Source organism: Archocentrus centrarchus, chromosome 10 (assembly GCF_007364275.1).
Source record: "Archocentrus centrarchus isolate MPI-CPG fArcCen1 chromosome 10, fArcCen1, whole genome shotgun sequence".
Classification (NCBI taxonomy): Eukaryota; Metazoa; Chordata; class Actinopteri; order Cichliformes; family Cichlidae; genus Archocentrus; species Archocentrus centrarchus.
The window spans coordinates 24,253,277-24,265,954 of NC_044355.1; the positions used below are offsets into that span (position 1 = coordinate 24,253,277).

At 43.2% G+C, this 12,678-nt stretch overlaps 1 protein-coding gene across 1 annotated transcript; it reads right to left on the minus strand.

The window, feature by feature from the left end:
* Positions 1-1,912: 1,912 nt before the first annotated feature.
* On the minus strand, positions 1,913-4,173 carry LOC115787021 (POU domain, class 3, transcription factor 4). The gene has a single exon (XM_030739581.1). The coding sequence runs from the start codon at positions 4,119-4,121 to the stop codon at positions 3,033-3,035; it is 1,089 nt and encodes a 362-aa protein (XP_030595441.1). The 5' UTR covers positions 4,122-4,173; the 3' UTR covers positions 1,913-3,032.
* Positions 4,174-12,678: the final 8,505 nt, after the last annotated feature.

The window sequence follows — 12,678 nt, forward strand, 5'->3', positions numbered from 1 at the left end:
AAAATAACACTATTAAAAGCTTTGGAAAACAGTTTATTTAGAAGAATTTGGTGAGCATTGGTTTTGTTCTGTTTTTTCTCTCTTTTTTTTAACACTTTTTGTTTCCATTTTAACTTTCAGCCAAAGTCTTTGAAACAGAATACAGAATAGATTAAAAGAGAACAGAAGGTTGGAGAAGAGATGTAATTATGAAAAAAATAAAATAAAAATAAAATAAGGTGTGAGTCAGCTGCTCCCATTATCCCCTGCAAGTAAACAACTCTGCTCATCCTCCAAAGTGCTGCTTCACAAGTCACTACTCCTGCCTCTCTATTGTCACTCAGTCACTCAGGATCTGATTCAGAAGCTCAATTATCTGCCGGAGCGCGGAGCCGAGCCACCCAACCTGAAGCATTTTGGAAAAAATAATTACCTGAAGTTCATCATTCAATACCTCTGAAGTATGCTTTCATCTTGCACCTGTTATTTCTTTCTTTCTTTATTTTTTACCTCAATGTCCTTTACACATTTTCCCCAAGTCACTCATTTTAAAACTGGTAAGTTATTCATGTGGAGGCATCAGCTACTCTTTAAAAACACATTTGGATGCTGCTGGTAAAGTTTTTTTTTTTTTTTTAACACCCAGGCTGTGCATGAGTTCCACACTGGGGAAAGAGGTGGAAGAGGCTCAAGGATACCGCAGCGCTGCTGTGGACCTTGGCTTGCTTTGCTTATTTGCTCGGCTTCTAGGTTCTTCTTCCTTCCAGGGTCATTTTCCTTCTCCCAGAAACCAGGGATTATTTTGAACTAAAATAGATGGATAGAATCAATCAGCCATGGTTTTACTTTTCTCTTCTTCTACATCACCCCCCCCCACTTCCCCCTCACCTCCACCCTCACACCCTTTTCTCTCTCCCTCTCTTCTCTCTCTCTGTCTCCCCCACCCCCCTCTCAGGGCTGCAGACTGAGGAGATGCATAAATTCAGACACATTAGTATTCCAGTCAGGCTCCCCATTTCAAGGCAAGGCCTAGCACCCTTCCGCCTCTCCTCTCCTCCTCTCTCCCTCTTCCACTCTCCCTCTCCAGATCTATTTTTGAATCATTTAAGTAGTACTGAATGTATCTACTTATTTCCAAACCATCCCTAAATTATTTTGGGGCATTATGATTTTTTTTTTCTTTCTTTTTTTATTTAAAGGAGAGTGCAGCTTTATTTTGCCCTGGCACGGCCAATTATACACAGCCGTAGTCTTTGAAATAAGATTCATCTGCTTCTGATTGTGTGTGTCTGAGTGTGTGTGTGTGTGTGTCTGAATGTGTGTGCGTGTCATTGTGTTTTGCTGTCAGGCCCAGCGGCCCAGGCGATAAATCACGCATGTCTGATTGAGAAGGGCAGAGGGCCCGGACAATAACATTTCAGTGGAACTGCTGGAGAAAGCGTCTCAGTTTGCTGTGAGCCCGGGTCTCTTTGAACCACTGGATATTTTACAGCTGTTAGTTGCAGGGGAATTTTTTTATTTTTTTTTCCAAAAGGTGCCTTTTGACATGACATTGAGGCTGAGTGAAGGTTACGCCGCTTAACAGTATAATTCACTTGGATATAAATGTTTAAATGCAGCATAAAGGGACTGAACTCACGACTTTGCAGAAGAAATCACAAGTTTAGCTTGAACCATTTTCCATACAGAATATTCAACATTATATGTGAGTTTTTAAAAGCATATGCTGAATAAAAGAAAATGCTGTGATTCCTTTAAATTATTGCTTTCACTATTCCAATAATAATAAGAGGAATTTATGATTTGAATCCTGCTTCTAACTTCTGAAAATTCTTATTTTCTTTTTATCAGAAGTTCAGTTCTGTTTTAGACAGTGAGCAGTTGTAGCAAGAAATCGTTTATTCCAACATACATAGTTTATTTCAAAACATAATACAAGCTTTATACTGAAAATAAATAATTACTTGAGCTGTCATTGAAATTTGGAATAAAACCGCCGAAACAGTTCAGTCTTATTGAAAATATTTTTTTTTTGTTTGTTTGCTTTTTCTTTTAAAACACTGCTAATTAAGTGCATGAATAACTAAGATCATTTATTTAAATTAATGACTTCAAAAGGGTAATATATAAAACTGTACAATATTCGAAAAAATACTTAAGAAATAAACCAAATAACAGGAGTATTTAAGATTATAAAATTTCGATAGTGAACGTACATTAAAATTATAGGCAGGTGTATAGCGTTGTCAAACCCCTCTCTCTCTATTCTCGGCTCTTTTTCAGAGTCCACACAGTTTAAATGGTCGAAGATGATTGAAATGAAATCATAAGAAGTGAATGAATAAATAGAGCTGCAACTGCGTGTGGCTGCGTAAGCTACAGGCCACGAGGGAGGAATTTAATCATTAAAAACAAAAGTCCTCCAAGTATTATGTTGATAGGTCTACAACTGGAATGAGGGCCTATGTTTGCATATGCAAAAATATAATAATTACAGATTTGCTACGTTACAAAGTAATGACTGTAAATATGAGGAGAACTAAAGCGTTGGAAAAGCCCGAGGGAAGCGTGAGGTGGAGTGTAAAATGGCCTCTGGTGCTGGTACAAATCAATTAAGAAAAGTGATATTATTATTGGTTTCACGCCGCTGATCGCAGGTACAACGGGAGCACAGCTTGTGTGTGGAAAGCCATAAAAACAAAACATCAGTCCCGTCTTATCATTATTATCGAGCTGATGTAAAAACGGTGACACAAACCAAAGGCGCTGGCAGGTTATTAGGCACATTTTGTATTTATATCCGTGATGTAGAAAGCAAACTGACGGGCTCCAAAAAAGTGATCTGAAATGTGATGGTTGATATGCCGCTATAGAATAATGCCCTCATGACAGAAAAAAAATGACGAAGGCTGAACAGGTATCTCTGTTATTGTTTCAGTGCTGGAGGCATCTGGACGAGTCTGTACCGGGACGGACGCGGAGGCTACAAGGTGCCACCGCGCGTCCAAGCGCTCGAGAGTCTGCGCCGGGGGGGATTCCTCCCGGTGCTTCGGTCAGAGATCATGGCACGAGGAGGCGTCTCCCGCGCTCCCGCTGTGAGAATAGGGTCCCTCGAGGGGTGGCTGCTCTCCGGGCGGCGTCATACGCTTCTCCTTCTGCCGTCGGTTGCAGAACCACACGCGCACCACCTCCTTCTCCAGCTGCAGCGTGTCCGCCAGCGAGGTGATCTCCTGCGCAGAAGGTTTGGGACACTTGAGAAAGTGCGTCTCGAGAACTCCCTTCACGCTGACTTCGATGGATGTCCTCTTCTTCCTCTTCCTCCCCTGAGCTGCTATCTTGTCTATACTGCTAGAGCTGCCTGTGGACGAGTCTGCCTCTTCCAGCCACTTGTTCAGCAGCGGCTTTAGTTTGCACATGTTTTTAAAGCTCAGCTGCAAAGCCTCGAACCTGCAGATAGTAGTTTGGGAAAAGACGTTACCGTACAGCGTGCCCAGAGCCAAACCCACGTCCGCCTGCGTAAAGCCAAGTTTGATTCTCCTCTGTTTGAACTGCTTGGCAAAGTGCTCCAGCTCGTCCGAAGTCGGTGTCTCCTCGTCGGAGTGGTCGTGGCAGTGGTGTCCGCCGAGGTCGCTGTGCTCGGGGCTGAGTGTGTCCCTGAGGCCCGGGTGCATGCCTTGGCCCTGCGGGTTGGGTGGAGGTGTGAGCCCACCGTGGTCCAGCATGCCGTTGACAGTGAAGCCCGTCTGGGAGTAGATGTTGATCTGCTGCCCGCTGGTGATGGAGGAATTGTGGGACACTGGAGTTCCCCAGGCTCCCGGGTGGTTGCCATGGTTGTTGTGATGAGGAGAGTGATGCGCTACGTGCGGAGAGCGGTGATGGATGATGCCGAGCTGCAGGTCCTCTCGGCCTGGTTTGACATCCTGCTGCTCCATGGAGGCCGACCAAGGGCTCCCCTCCGACAGGTTACTTGCCCACTGGTGCCCGAGGGAGTGCCCGTTGCTCTGGACGCTTTGCAGGTAGTCACTCTGGAGGAGTTTCTGGTGTCCTCTGTAGGGGCTAGCAGGCTGCATGGCCTGGCTCTCCGGGTGGATCATGGGACTGGAACTGAGCAGGGTGTAGGGGCTAGAGGCAGCTGTGGCCATGCTGGCTGCTCAACCCCACTAATGCTACTGAAGGGAGGGAGCAGCTCAGCCTCTGACATCTCCCTCTCTCTGGAGGCTCAGCAGCAGCCTGGCAATGACTGACAGCCTCCACCACCACTCACAGTCCGACTGAGATACAGTGACGACACGTCTCCGCCAATGACGGCACAGATCCGAAACCTCCGCCTCTGGCAGCAGAGCTGTGGGTAGGAAAGGGTTACAGGCAGTCGAACCGGAAGTGTGTTGGGAGTGCTGGTCCAGTGGGTCTGGCTGTGGAATGATGTGAGCGTGGAGCGCAGTTCCTGTTTATTAATTAAAGTTTCCAACTGATTTACGCACGAGTTTATTGCTGCTCCTGTCACCCTTGAGCGCGCGCGAAGACTGAGATTAAAGCGCAATGGCATTTCTTGGACGTGCCAGCACTTAATTTAAAAGCATACAATTAAACTAAGAGCAGTTCTCACTGCTAATTATTAACTTAGAGAATATTTCCGCAGGTGTTTGTAGAATTACACGTCTGGAGACAGTGTTTTACGCAAAATTGCTTTACGCACGGGCCATCCATAATCCTTAGCCAATTTGCTTACAAAAATATAACACACATGTATGGCTTTGCTGTTGCAGTCTGACTCTTTGAAATGGGGTATTCATAAAATATTAAAAATTATATATTTCTCTGGCAGATCCAAATGCACATTCTCTCACCTGACACATTTTACTTTCTCCATTTTACACACCTTCATAGACATAAACGTGAGCACAGACAGTAGACACTTATCAGTTCCAGTGTTTAAGAATCTCATCAGGTCTTCTCAGAGTTGAAAAAGATCTGCAAATCAGCGAGCTAACTTAACGGCGTAATTATATTTGCCATTAGAAGGCTGCGTCGCAATCTCCTTATTGGTCTGAAATTCCATTAAATATATTGCTCAAGCTCCCAGGTTAAGCTTGATTTAAATTTGCATACATTTTCATACATTTAGAAGAAATAAAAGAAGGCTGCAGCCACCAGAAAGTCATTAAAGAGCGCCGAGCCGAGCTATACGCTGCTTGTGGAAGACAGAGAAAGGAGGCCGGAGCAGGTGAGCTGACCGCGGGCTAGAGGTGCGGACAGGACCGCTGGAGGGTGGACAGGGCCTCGGTAACCGGAGGCATGACAGACAGGGGCAGTGAGAGGAAGGATGACAGGATATCTGTGCTCTAAACCCTGATATGGTAGATGGTAGATAAGCCTATAGATGGAAGAATAATTAATCAGATATGTTTGTTGTTTGTCCTTATTCTCATTCTGATGTGGTGTTATGCGTAAATTCTTTATGTAGCTTCCTCTTTGAAACTTGGCTGAAAGTGGCTGAATATTTGATGTGAATGGCAGTGTTGTTCTAGTGGCCTAGTTTGCTGAATTGGGTTGCTTAGTTTGGGCTGTTATATGGGGGAAATACCGCGCGGAATTAAATGCAAAATATAAAGTTATTGCTCAGTGTTAGTAGCAACGTTTCAGTAGACCGAGACTCCTGCAGTTTTATACGTGTCATATTCAATGACACGCACCATGAATTGATTTTGGAGGATGTATTCTTCGTTTTAAGGAAAATGGATCTTCAAAAATAAATTAATTGTATGCGAGACGGCAAATTTGAAGAAAATTTGATGTTTCTTTTTTATTTGCTCAAGCAAAAAAAAAAAAAAAGAATAAAAAAATGCGACCGATTTTTTCTTTCTTTCTTGTCTCTTTACAAAGATAAAGTCTGCGGGTTTTTTTGTGGAGCATAAAGCAGACAGGAGTGGGAATTTGAGAGGGGGCTGTATTGCTCTCGATAGTCTAAGTTTCTAAGTGTAACAGATGCTTCTCTAGAAACGCTCCTTGTGCCGATTCCTTTTATTCACATCAACATTTTTCTGCCGTCGAGCGCGTTTCCATAGCGAGGCGAATAAAAGGCAAATCCCCGCTCCGCGCCTCCAATAAAGAGCCCATTCACAGATAACCCGAGCCAGCCCTGCTACACTTACACCACGCAGTATACTGCAGTCTCTCCCTCTCTCTTACTCCGCTGCGCACTACTGCTAAACAACTACAACCAATGAGTTATAATTTCTTTAATTTTGCCTTTGTGAAGCGTTAGTTCGTGGTTGTTCAGTGCGTTTGTTCAGCGGCTTGTTTGTGTTTGCCTGGCGGCTGGAAGCGAGTCTTACCGGTGATTATCTTCTGACTCAGGCTGTTTACTGTACAAGCAGTGAAGAAAATAAATAGATTTGTTCACGACAACTTCATTTAGGCAGGCTAAAAAAAAAATTATAAAGCAAAGAACCGGCTGAACACAAAAATGGATTCAGTTTTCAGAAAGAAAAAAAAAAAAGCAGTGCCCTTCCTCACGTGGCGTGGGCCTGTAAATAAACCCTTATATTTACATGAAAAAAACAAAAGACTCAAAATTAAAAGCAATTAGGATGTTATATTCATTGCCATGTAATTAACATCTCTAATAAACCGCTTGTTTGTTGCAAGTGTGTAACGTGCTGTCATGAGCATTTATAAAATCCAAACATTTGTGCTCAGCTCTGTTGCACTCATGTTGTGAAGTCACTCTGATTACATATATGTTACAGAATAGACCACATGAGAAAACATGGATTCGTTTCGGAGGGTTTGCCTTTAATATCTGCAACTTTGAGGGCTTCATTACATTTTTTCCTTTCTTATAATGAAAAAGTGTTTCGGTTTTGTTGCTATTTTTTTTCTTGCAGGATTTTCCAAAACAACTCAATGCGCAGCTCATAGTCATGGGTATTTTAAATTTTATTTTAGCCTAAATCTTCTCTGTCACAGCATTATGCTGCTGCCTTTATATAAATCAGGCTCAGTCTGGTATTGAGGCAGCTTTGGGTCTCGGGGCGGGACCTGTCACTCGGTGTCATGACCTTCGCAAACTTTCCCCACGAAGCTTAAATCTCTGCTCCTCGCTTATACGAGTCAGTATTTCTTTATTTATCAACTGTAAAATATAAATTATTTTACATCAAAACAAAAGGGAGAAAACGCCTTTCTAATTTTGTAATGTAGTTTTTTTTAGTTTATTTTTCATAAGCAGTTTTATAGTGTTTTTCCTTTGGATTTGCTCACTTTAAAGGAATCCGAATTCATTCCCGTCACCTCCGAGTCCAAACTTGGTTGTGCTCTCATCCCTGACACCCGCGGCACACACACTTTACAAGCTCCCAGACAGAAAAATCGATATTCCCATTAACCCGTGACGTCGCTAATAAAGGACAGTGACACCGTGTTTGGACTGGAGGGGGGGCCTTCACAGAAACCAACCCCAAACTAATTTCGCAGCATTTCGGTGACAAGCCGTTTGTTTTCCATATCAACATGACCAAAAAATAAAAAAAAAAATAAATAAAAAGAGAGAGAAAACGTGCGTTTTTTTTTTAAAGCGCTGGTTTTGACATGGAAGTGTCAGTCAAGGACTGCTTCTTTCCGCGCGCGCGCGCGTGTGTCTGTGTGTGTACAGACATCGGACACACCAGTGAGTGAGTGTAGCCGACGTGCAGCTAAAGCTCATCCCCATGAGAGCACGCCAGTGTAAATGTACATTCATAATGCATGAGGCCCGGTGCGTTTGTTTGGTCTGCACTGCGAGACCCTGGTTCAAGGGGTTAGGCTCAGTGGGTGCGCGCTTCTATATATTGTATGGATGCAGACATCTGTGCATCATAACATAGAGATTTTCAGCAGGTTTAGAATGAAGTCTGTCGAGACTTTTGGGGCAAGAAAAGGTTATGCCATATTCGGATTGGTTTTCCGACAGCGCATTTTACACAGGAAAAGCCCGTTACACTGTCTGTCTTAGGGGCTGGGGGGAATATATATTATAACATATATGGCATGGCATTGGCAATCAATACTTAGCATTGCAGCAACAAAAAATGTGTCAAAATGTGCGCCTCAAATTCAGTCAATTATAAGTAGGATTACATCACACTGCTATGATGTAATCCTACTTTTTGCTCGCTACCAAAGCTTACTTTTATTCTGAAAAATCCCCCCTCTTAATATCAACCCGAAAAGCAACATATTAACACCAAAAAGGAGATTAACAAGGCTGTTCTTGATTCCTTTGAGCTCTAACAATTATTTAGTTTTGGAAGAAGAACAGTGCAGTAAACAGTTTTGGGGGCTCTTATTTGAAATTAGAAATACAATGAAAATAACATCATGCAGATAAGTCCAAATTACAATTTAGCTGCCTCAGTCTATTTGGAATCAGATCAATAGTTATTTTATCTGATATATATAGAGAGATATTTAAAATATAATAGATATTATAAATATAAAATGATGATATGTGCTTTCATCAAATATAATTTCTTAAGTAAGGGTAAAGTAAAATACACAAATGCACGATCCAAATAATGTTTAAATTGCAGAAATCTCTTTAAATTTCAGTCATTTATTCTCTCTGGAGGACTCAAAAAGACACAGTGTCCAGTGAAGACTTTGAATAAAATGTCTAAGGTGTGGATATTAGTATTCCAACTATGATGCAAATCCCAGCGTAAAATTGTTTTTGGGTTTGTAGTTAATTAGAAAATGAATTCAGTCAAAACAACACACAGGCCCGAGGTCAGAGAGTCTTTCAGCTCCTGAAAGCGTCTTCAGTCTTTACACTCGGAGAACAAACACTCTCTGCAAAAGCAACTGTTGGAATATTATTTTTTTACTATCTGTGAGGATTTGAAACGCCCAAACAAAATTGAAACTGTTTGTCCCTCTTGCCTTCTGTCAAACAAAGGCAGCGTTTGTCAAAGAGATTATTCACTGCTCTGTGTGTGCGTGTGCGTGTGTGTGTGTGTGTGTGTGTGTGTGTGTGTGTGTGTGTGTGTGTGTGTGTGTGTGTGTGTGTGTGTGTGTGTGTGTGTGTTACAGGTGCTGTTTCCAGAAGAAGCTAGAATATTGTTCCTGGGTCAGTGAAGGAGCCACAGTTGGTAAAAAAAGAAAAAAAAAATCTACATAGCATTAGCATATGTTAAACTTCAAACTGTTCTCACACACACACACAAACATAAACACAGAGTATCCTTAACAGAGAGCCGTGAAGAAGAGTAGAGAGTCTATAGAAATGTAATATATGCTCTTCAGCCCCCTCTCCAGCTCCTCTTCCACACGCCCCTTCTTCTTCTGCTCCTCTTCTGTGCTGAGAGCAGAGGAGAGCTCGGGGGGCTGAGGCCTCTGATGGCACCAACGATCAGGAGAAAAGGACTTTGGAGCCAAAAAGAGCGATGAGAACGTCTCTGCTGAAGATCTCTCTTTCCTCTCACTGAGCTTTCCTTCAAATCTCACTCAAAAGTCAAACGCAGTCGATGGTTAACGAACGGCCCTGCTGAATTTTATGTAGAATATGAGCAAGTTCTCTGCTGCAGCTAAACAAGCAGCCAGCATACTTTCCCCTGTGGCCCACAAAGCCACACGCACACGCGCACACACACACACACACACACACACACACACACACACACACACACACACACACACACACACACACACACACACACACACACAACACACAGGTCCCCTCTGAAGGAGCAGGCGGAGCCGGCAGTTGCACATCTGCATTTCAAACACAGACTCTCTGGGATTCATTATTAATTAGCCCGCTGAGCCCTGGAGGACTGGTAATGCTGGCATCATACACATACACTCTCTCTCCCTCTCTCTCTCTCTCTCTCTCTCTCTCTCTCACACACACACACACACACACACACACACACACACACACACACTCACACACACACACACTCACACCTCATGACCTCTTTGCCCCCTCTACAGTTGGAATCCTCACCAGCATACATGAGCGTTGCTTTCCTCCCTCCAATAACATCACCTCCCCTGATTTCCCAGCTCAGTGTACGGTAAGGATGATGAATTACAGCAGTAGATGGTCTTATTAAGCAAACCACAGCGTAGCTGTGTTTAAACTACCACATTCAATCCAGTTGTTTATCACAGCAGAGTCCTAAATGACACATGTGACAAGCCACGGAGAGCTGTCCTGGTTCTTATATCACCTCAATAAACAATCCAAAACTCCACTCTGCCTCCGTTTGCCTCATTCTTTGCTATATGTAGGAAACACAAGTTGTGCGTTTTTTTTTGTTGTTGTTGTTTTTTTGTTTTTTTTTGCTCGTCTCTAATTTAGGAGTGTGTATGTGCAGCTCTGCGCATTAACCTCCACCAGCAGCAGACAGAGGCACATCAGAAAGACGCATACGGTGATTATGCATGAGCAATGGTGTCTCCGGGGCCTGCAGAGAGAGAGAGAGAGAGAGAGAGAGAGACATCAAACACATTGCGGCAAGAACGCTCTGTCCACAACACACGTCCCAAGTTGGGGCGACGTAGTTTACAAAAATAAACACGTTAGGGAGAAACAAACACCCCTCTTTTCAGGTTTATAGATTTCAGCCTATTGTGCATCTCTGCTTTGGCCCACGGATGAATTAGTATGCAGGGAGATGATGGTGGAGATCATTCAAGAGTGTCCAATTGTGCAGGGTTTTCTGACATACGTGTCAGGATGGGGTGCTGACTGCTAATATCTGAAAATAGAACATGAAAATCTTTTTATTTTTTTTTAAGTGGGAGGCTTTCTCTCAGCTCCTGAAAATGGAAGAAGATGCTGCAACATGTGTGTTCGTCCATCCATCAGTCCATCATTATGGCTCAGATACCATTACCATTGCCACTGGGGGCTATAAGTGGGCAGACTGTGATCTCCCACTGCACATCATCACCTCTTCAACTGGCTCGCTCAAGGCTATAACCTGGGCCCGGATAGGGCAAGAGGCTCTGGCAGTAATTTGAACATAATTGCATAATTGAGCAGGACTCCACCATCATCAGCTTCTGCCTCTAAAGTCTTACGTTTAGGCCTCACGGTGGCTGAAGCTGCTGCTCAGCTGTCACCTTCTATCTCTATTCAAATTGCATGAGAGGAAATTATACTGCAGCATCCCTGCGAGGGTCAGCGCCTCTTGAACCAACTGGATCTGATTCAGAGCCAGCAGTGGACCTCCATGGAGCACACACACACACACACACACACACACACACACACACACGCTTCCTGGATTTGTAGAGACTGCTGAGTAGCTGTGCAGAACGAGTTGCAGGGGGAAAAGACCACTTCTGGACAACACAGCGGAGCCTTTGTTAGATGTGTAACAGAGAATGTGGGGCAATCGAAAAATCTGCACAAATGTTGTTACAAGTTCGTACACCGAAAGGGAATTCTCGTTCCCGGTTCTGAGCATTCCCCCTCGGCCCAGCTCTTTCCTTCAAAGGAATGTACATATGATTTTTGGTTTCATACCAATTCCACCTGGAGTCTCGAAGGGAAGAATAACAAATATGGGAAACATTTAATCCAGAATAATATGTTTATCCAGAGACCTGTGGACTTGGGGAGGAATGGACCCCCTCTGATGTGGTCTGCTGCCAGTGTGTGTGTGTTTTGGTTGGACGTGTAAGACGGGTGTAGAGACCCTCCACCCCCTGGGGCCAGGAACTTTGGGTGAGGAGGAAGAGAGGCCTAACGCGCTCTCGGATTTCGAAAGTGTGTTTGTGTGTGAGGTTTGTTAGTGTGCATGCGATACAGGATGTGACAAAGTCGGGCAGCAAGTAAGGAGCTGGACTGGATGGCGGTAAAAAACCAGAAGCATCTCAGTTATGCTGCTGCTTCTCGCAGAGAAGTAATGAAAACATAAATTTAAACTTGCTAACCTCCCTCTGAATTTCTGCAAGTGGGGTTAAGTGTAGAGAAAATACTCAAAACTCAAAAGAAGTCCCACAGCCTGAATTTAAAGGAAAAAACTGCTAGATCGCAGCTGTTTTTGTTTGGTTTCTTTTTTTTTTTTCGCATTTTGCAACAAAGTCAGACAGTGCTGGAGGTGTAAACTGTCAAATGATCAACATGTTACCATTCATGACAGTAACAGGTCCTCAGTGTGAAAGAAAACTCTGTGAACAGGCCTAAGATGAAGCTAAAGCAGGAATACAGTTCAAAAACTGTGATGGTTATTAACAATACGAGTAATAAGTTTCCATTTGCTTGTGTAATTGTAGTCTAACCTAACCCGAGCCCCTTCGGTAATTTTACATGTTGGTCCTTGTCTAAAAAGCACATAAATTATGATATCTTGGATCTTGTGACCTCAAAATCTTCATGTGTAAAAAATATAATATAATAATATTTAGAGCAGTCTGATGCATAAGCTTGTTGCTCGTAGGGATTCATATGCTGACTTCATTATTTGAAAGGTTGGCCATGTTTAATATGAGCATCCACCTCTATAAGAGTATATATAGGACATGATAAAAGAAGCAAAAAAAAGAGCTGCCACTTTAATTCGTCCCATTCAGTATGTTTTGCCCTTTTAAGCTGCGTTCAGATAGAAAGTGAGAGATGTTGTGAGCCGGCTCCCAGCACACGGGTGTGGTTTGCATGGCAGGTGAGCCCCTGAATGATCACAGAAATCACGTCTTTCTGTTCTTATC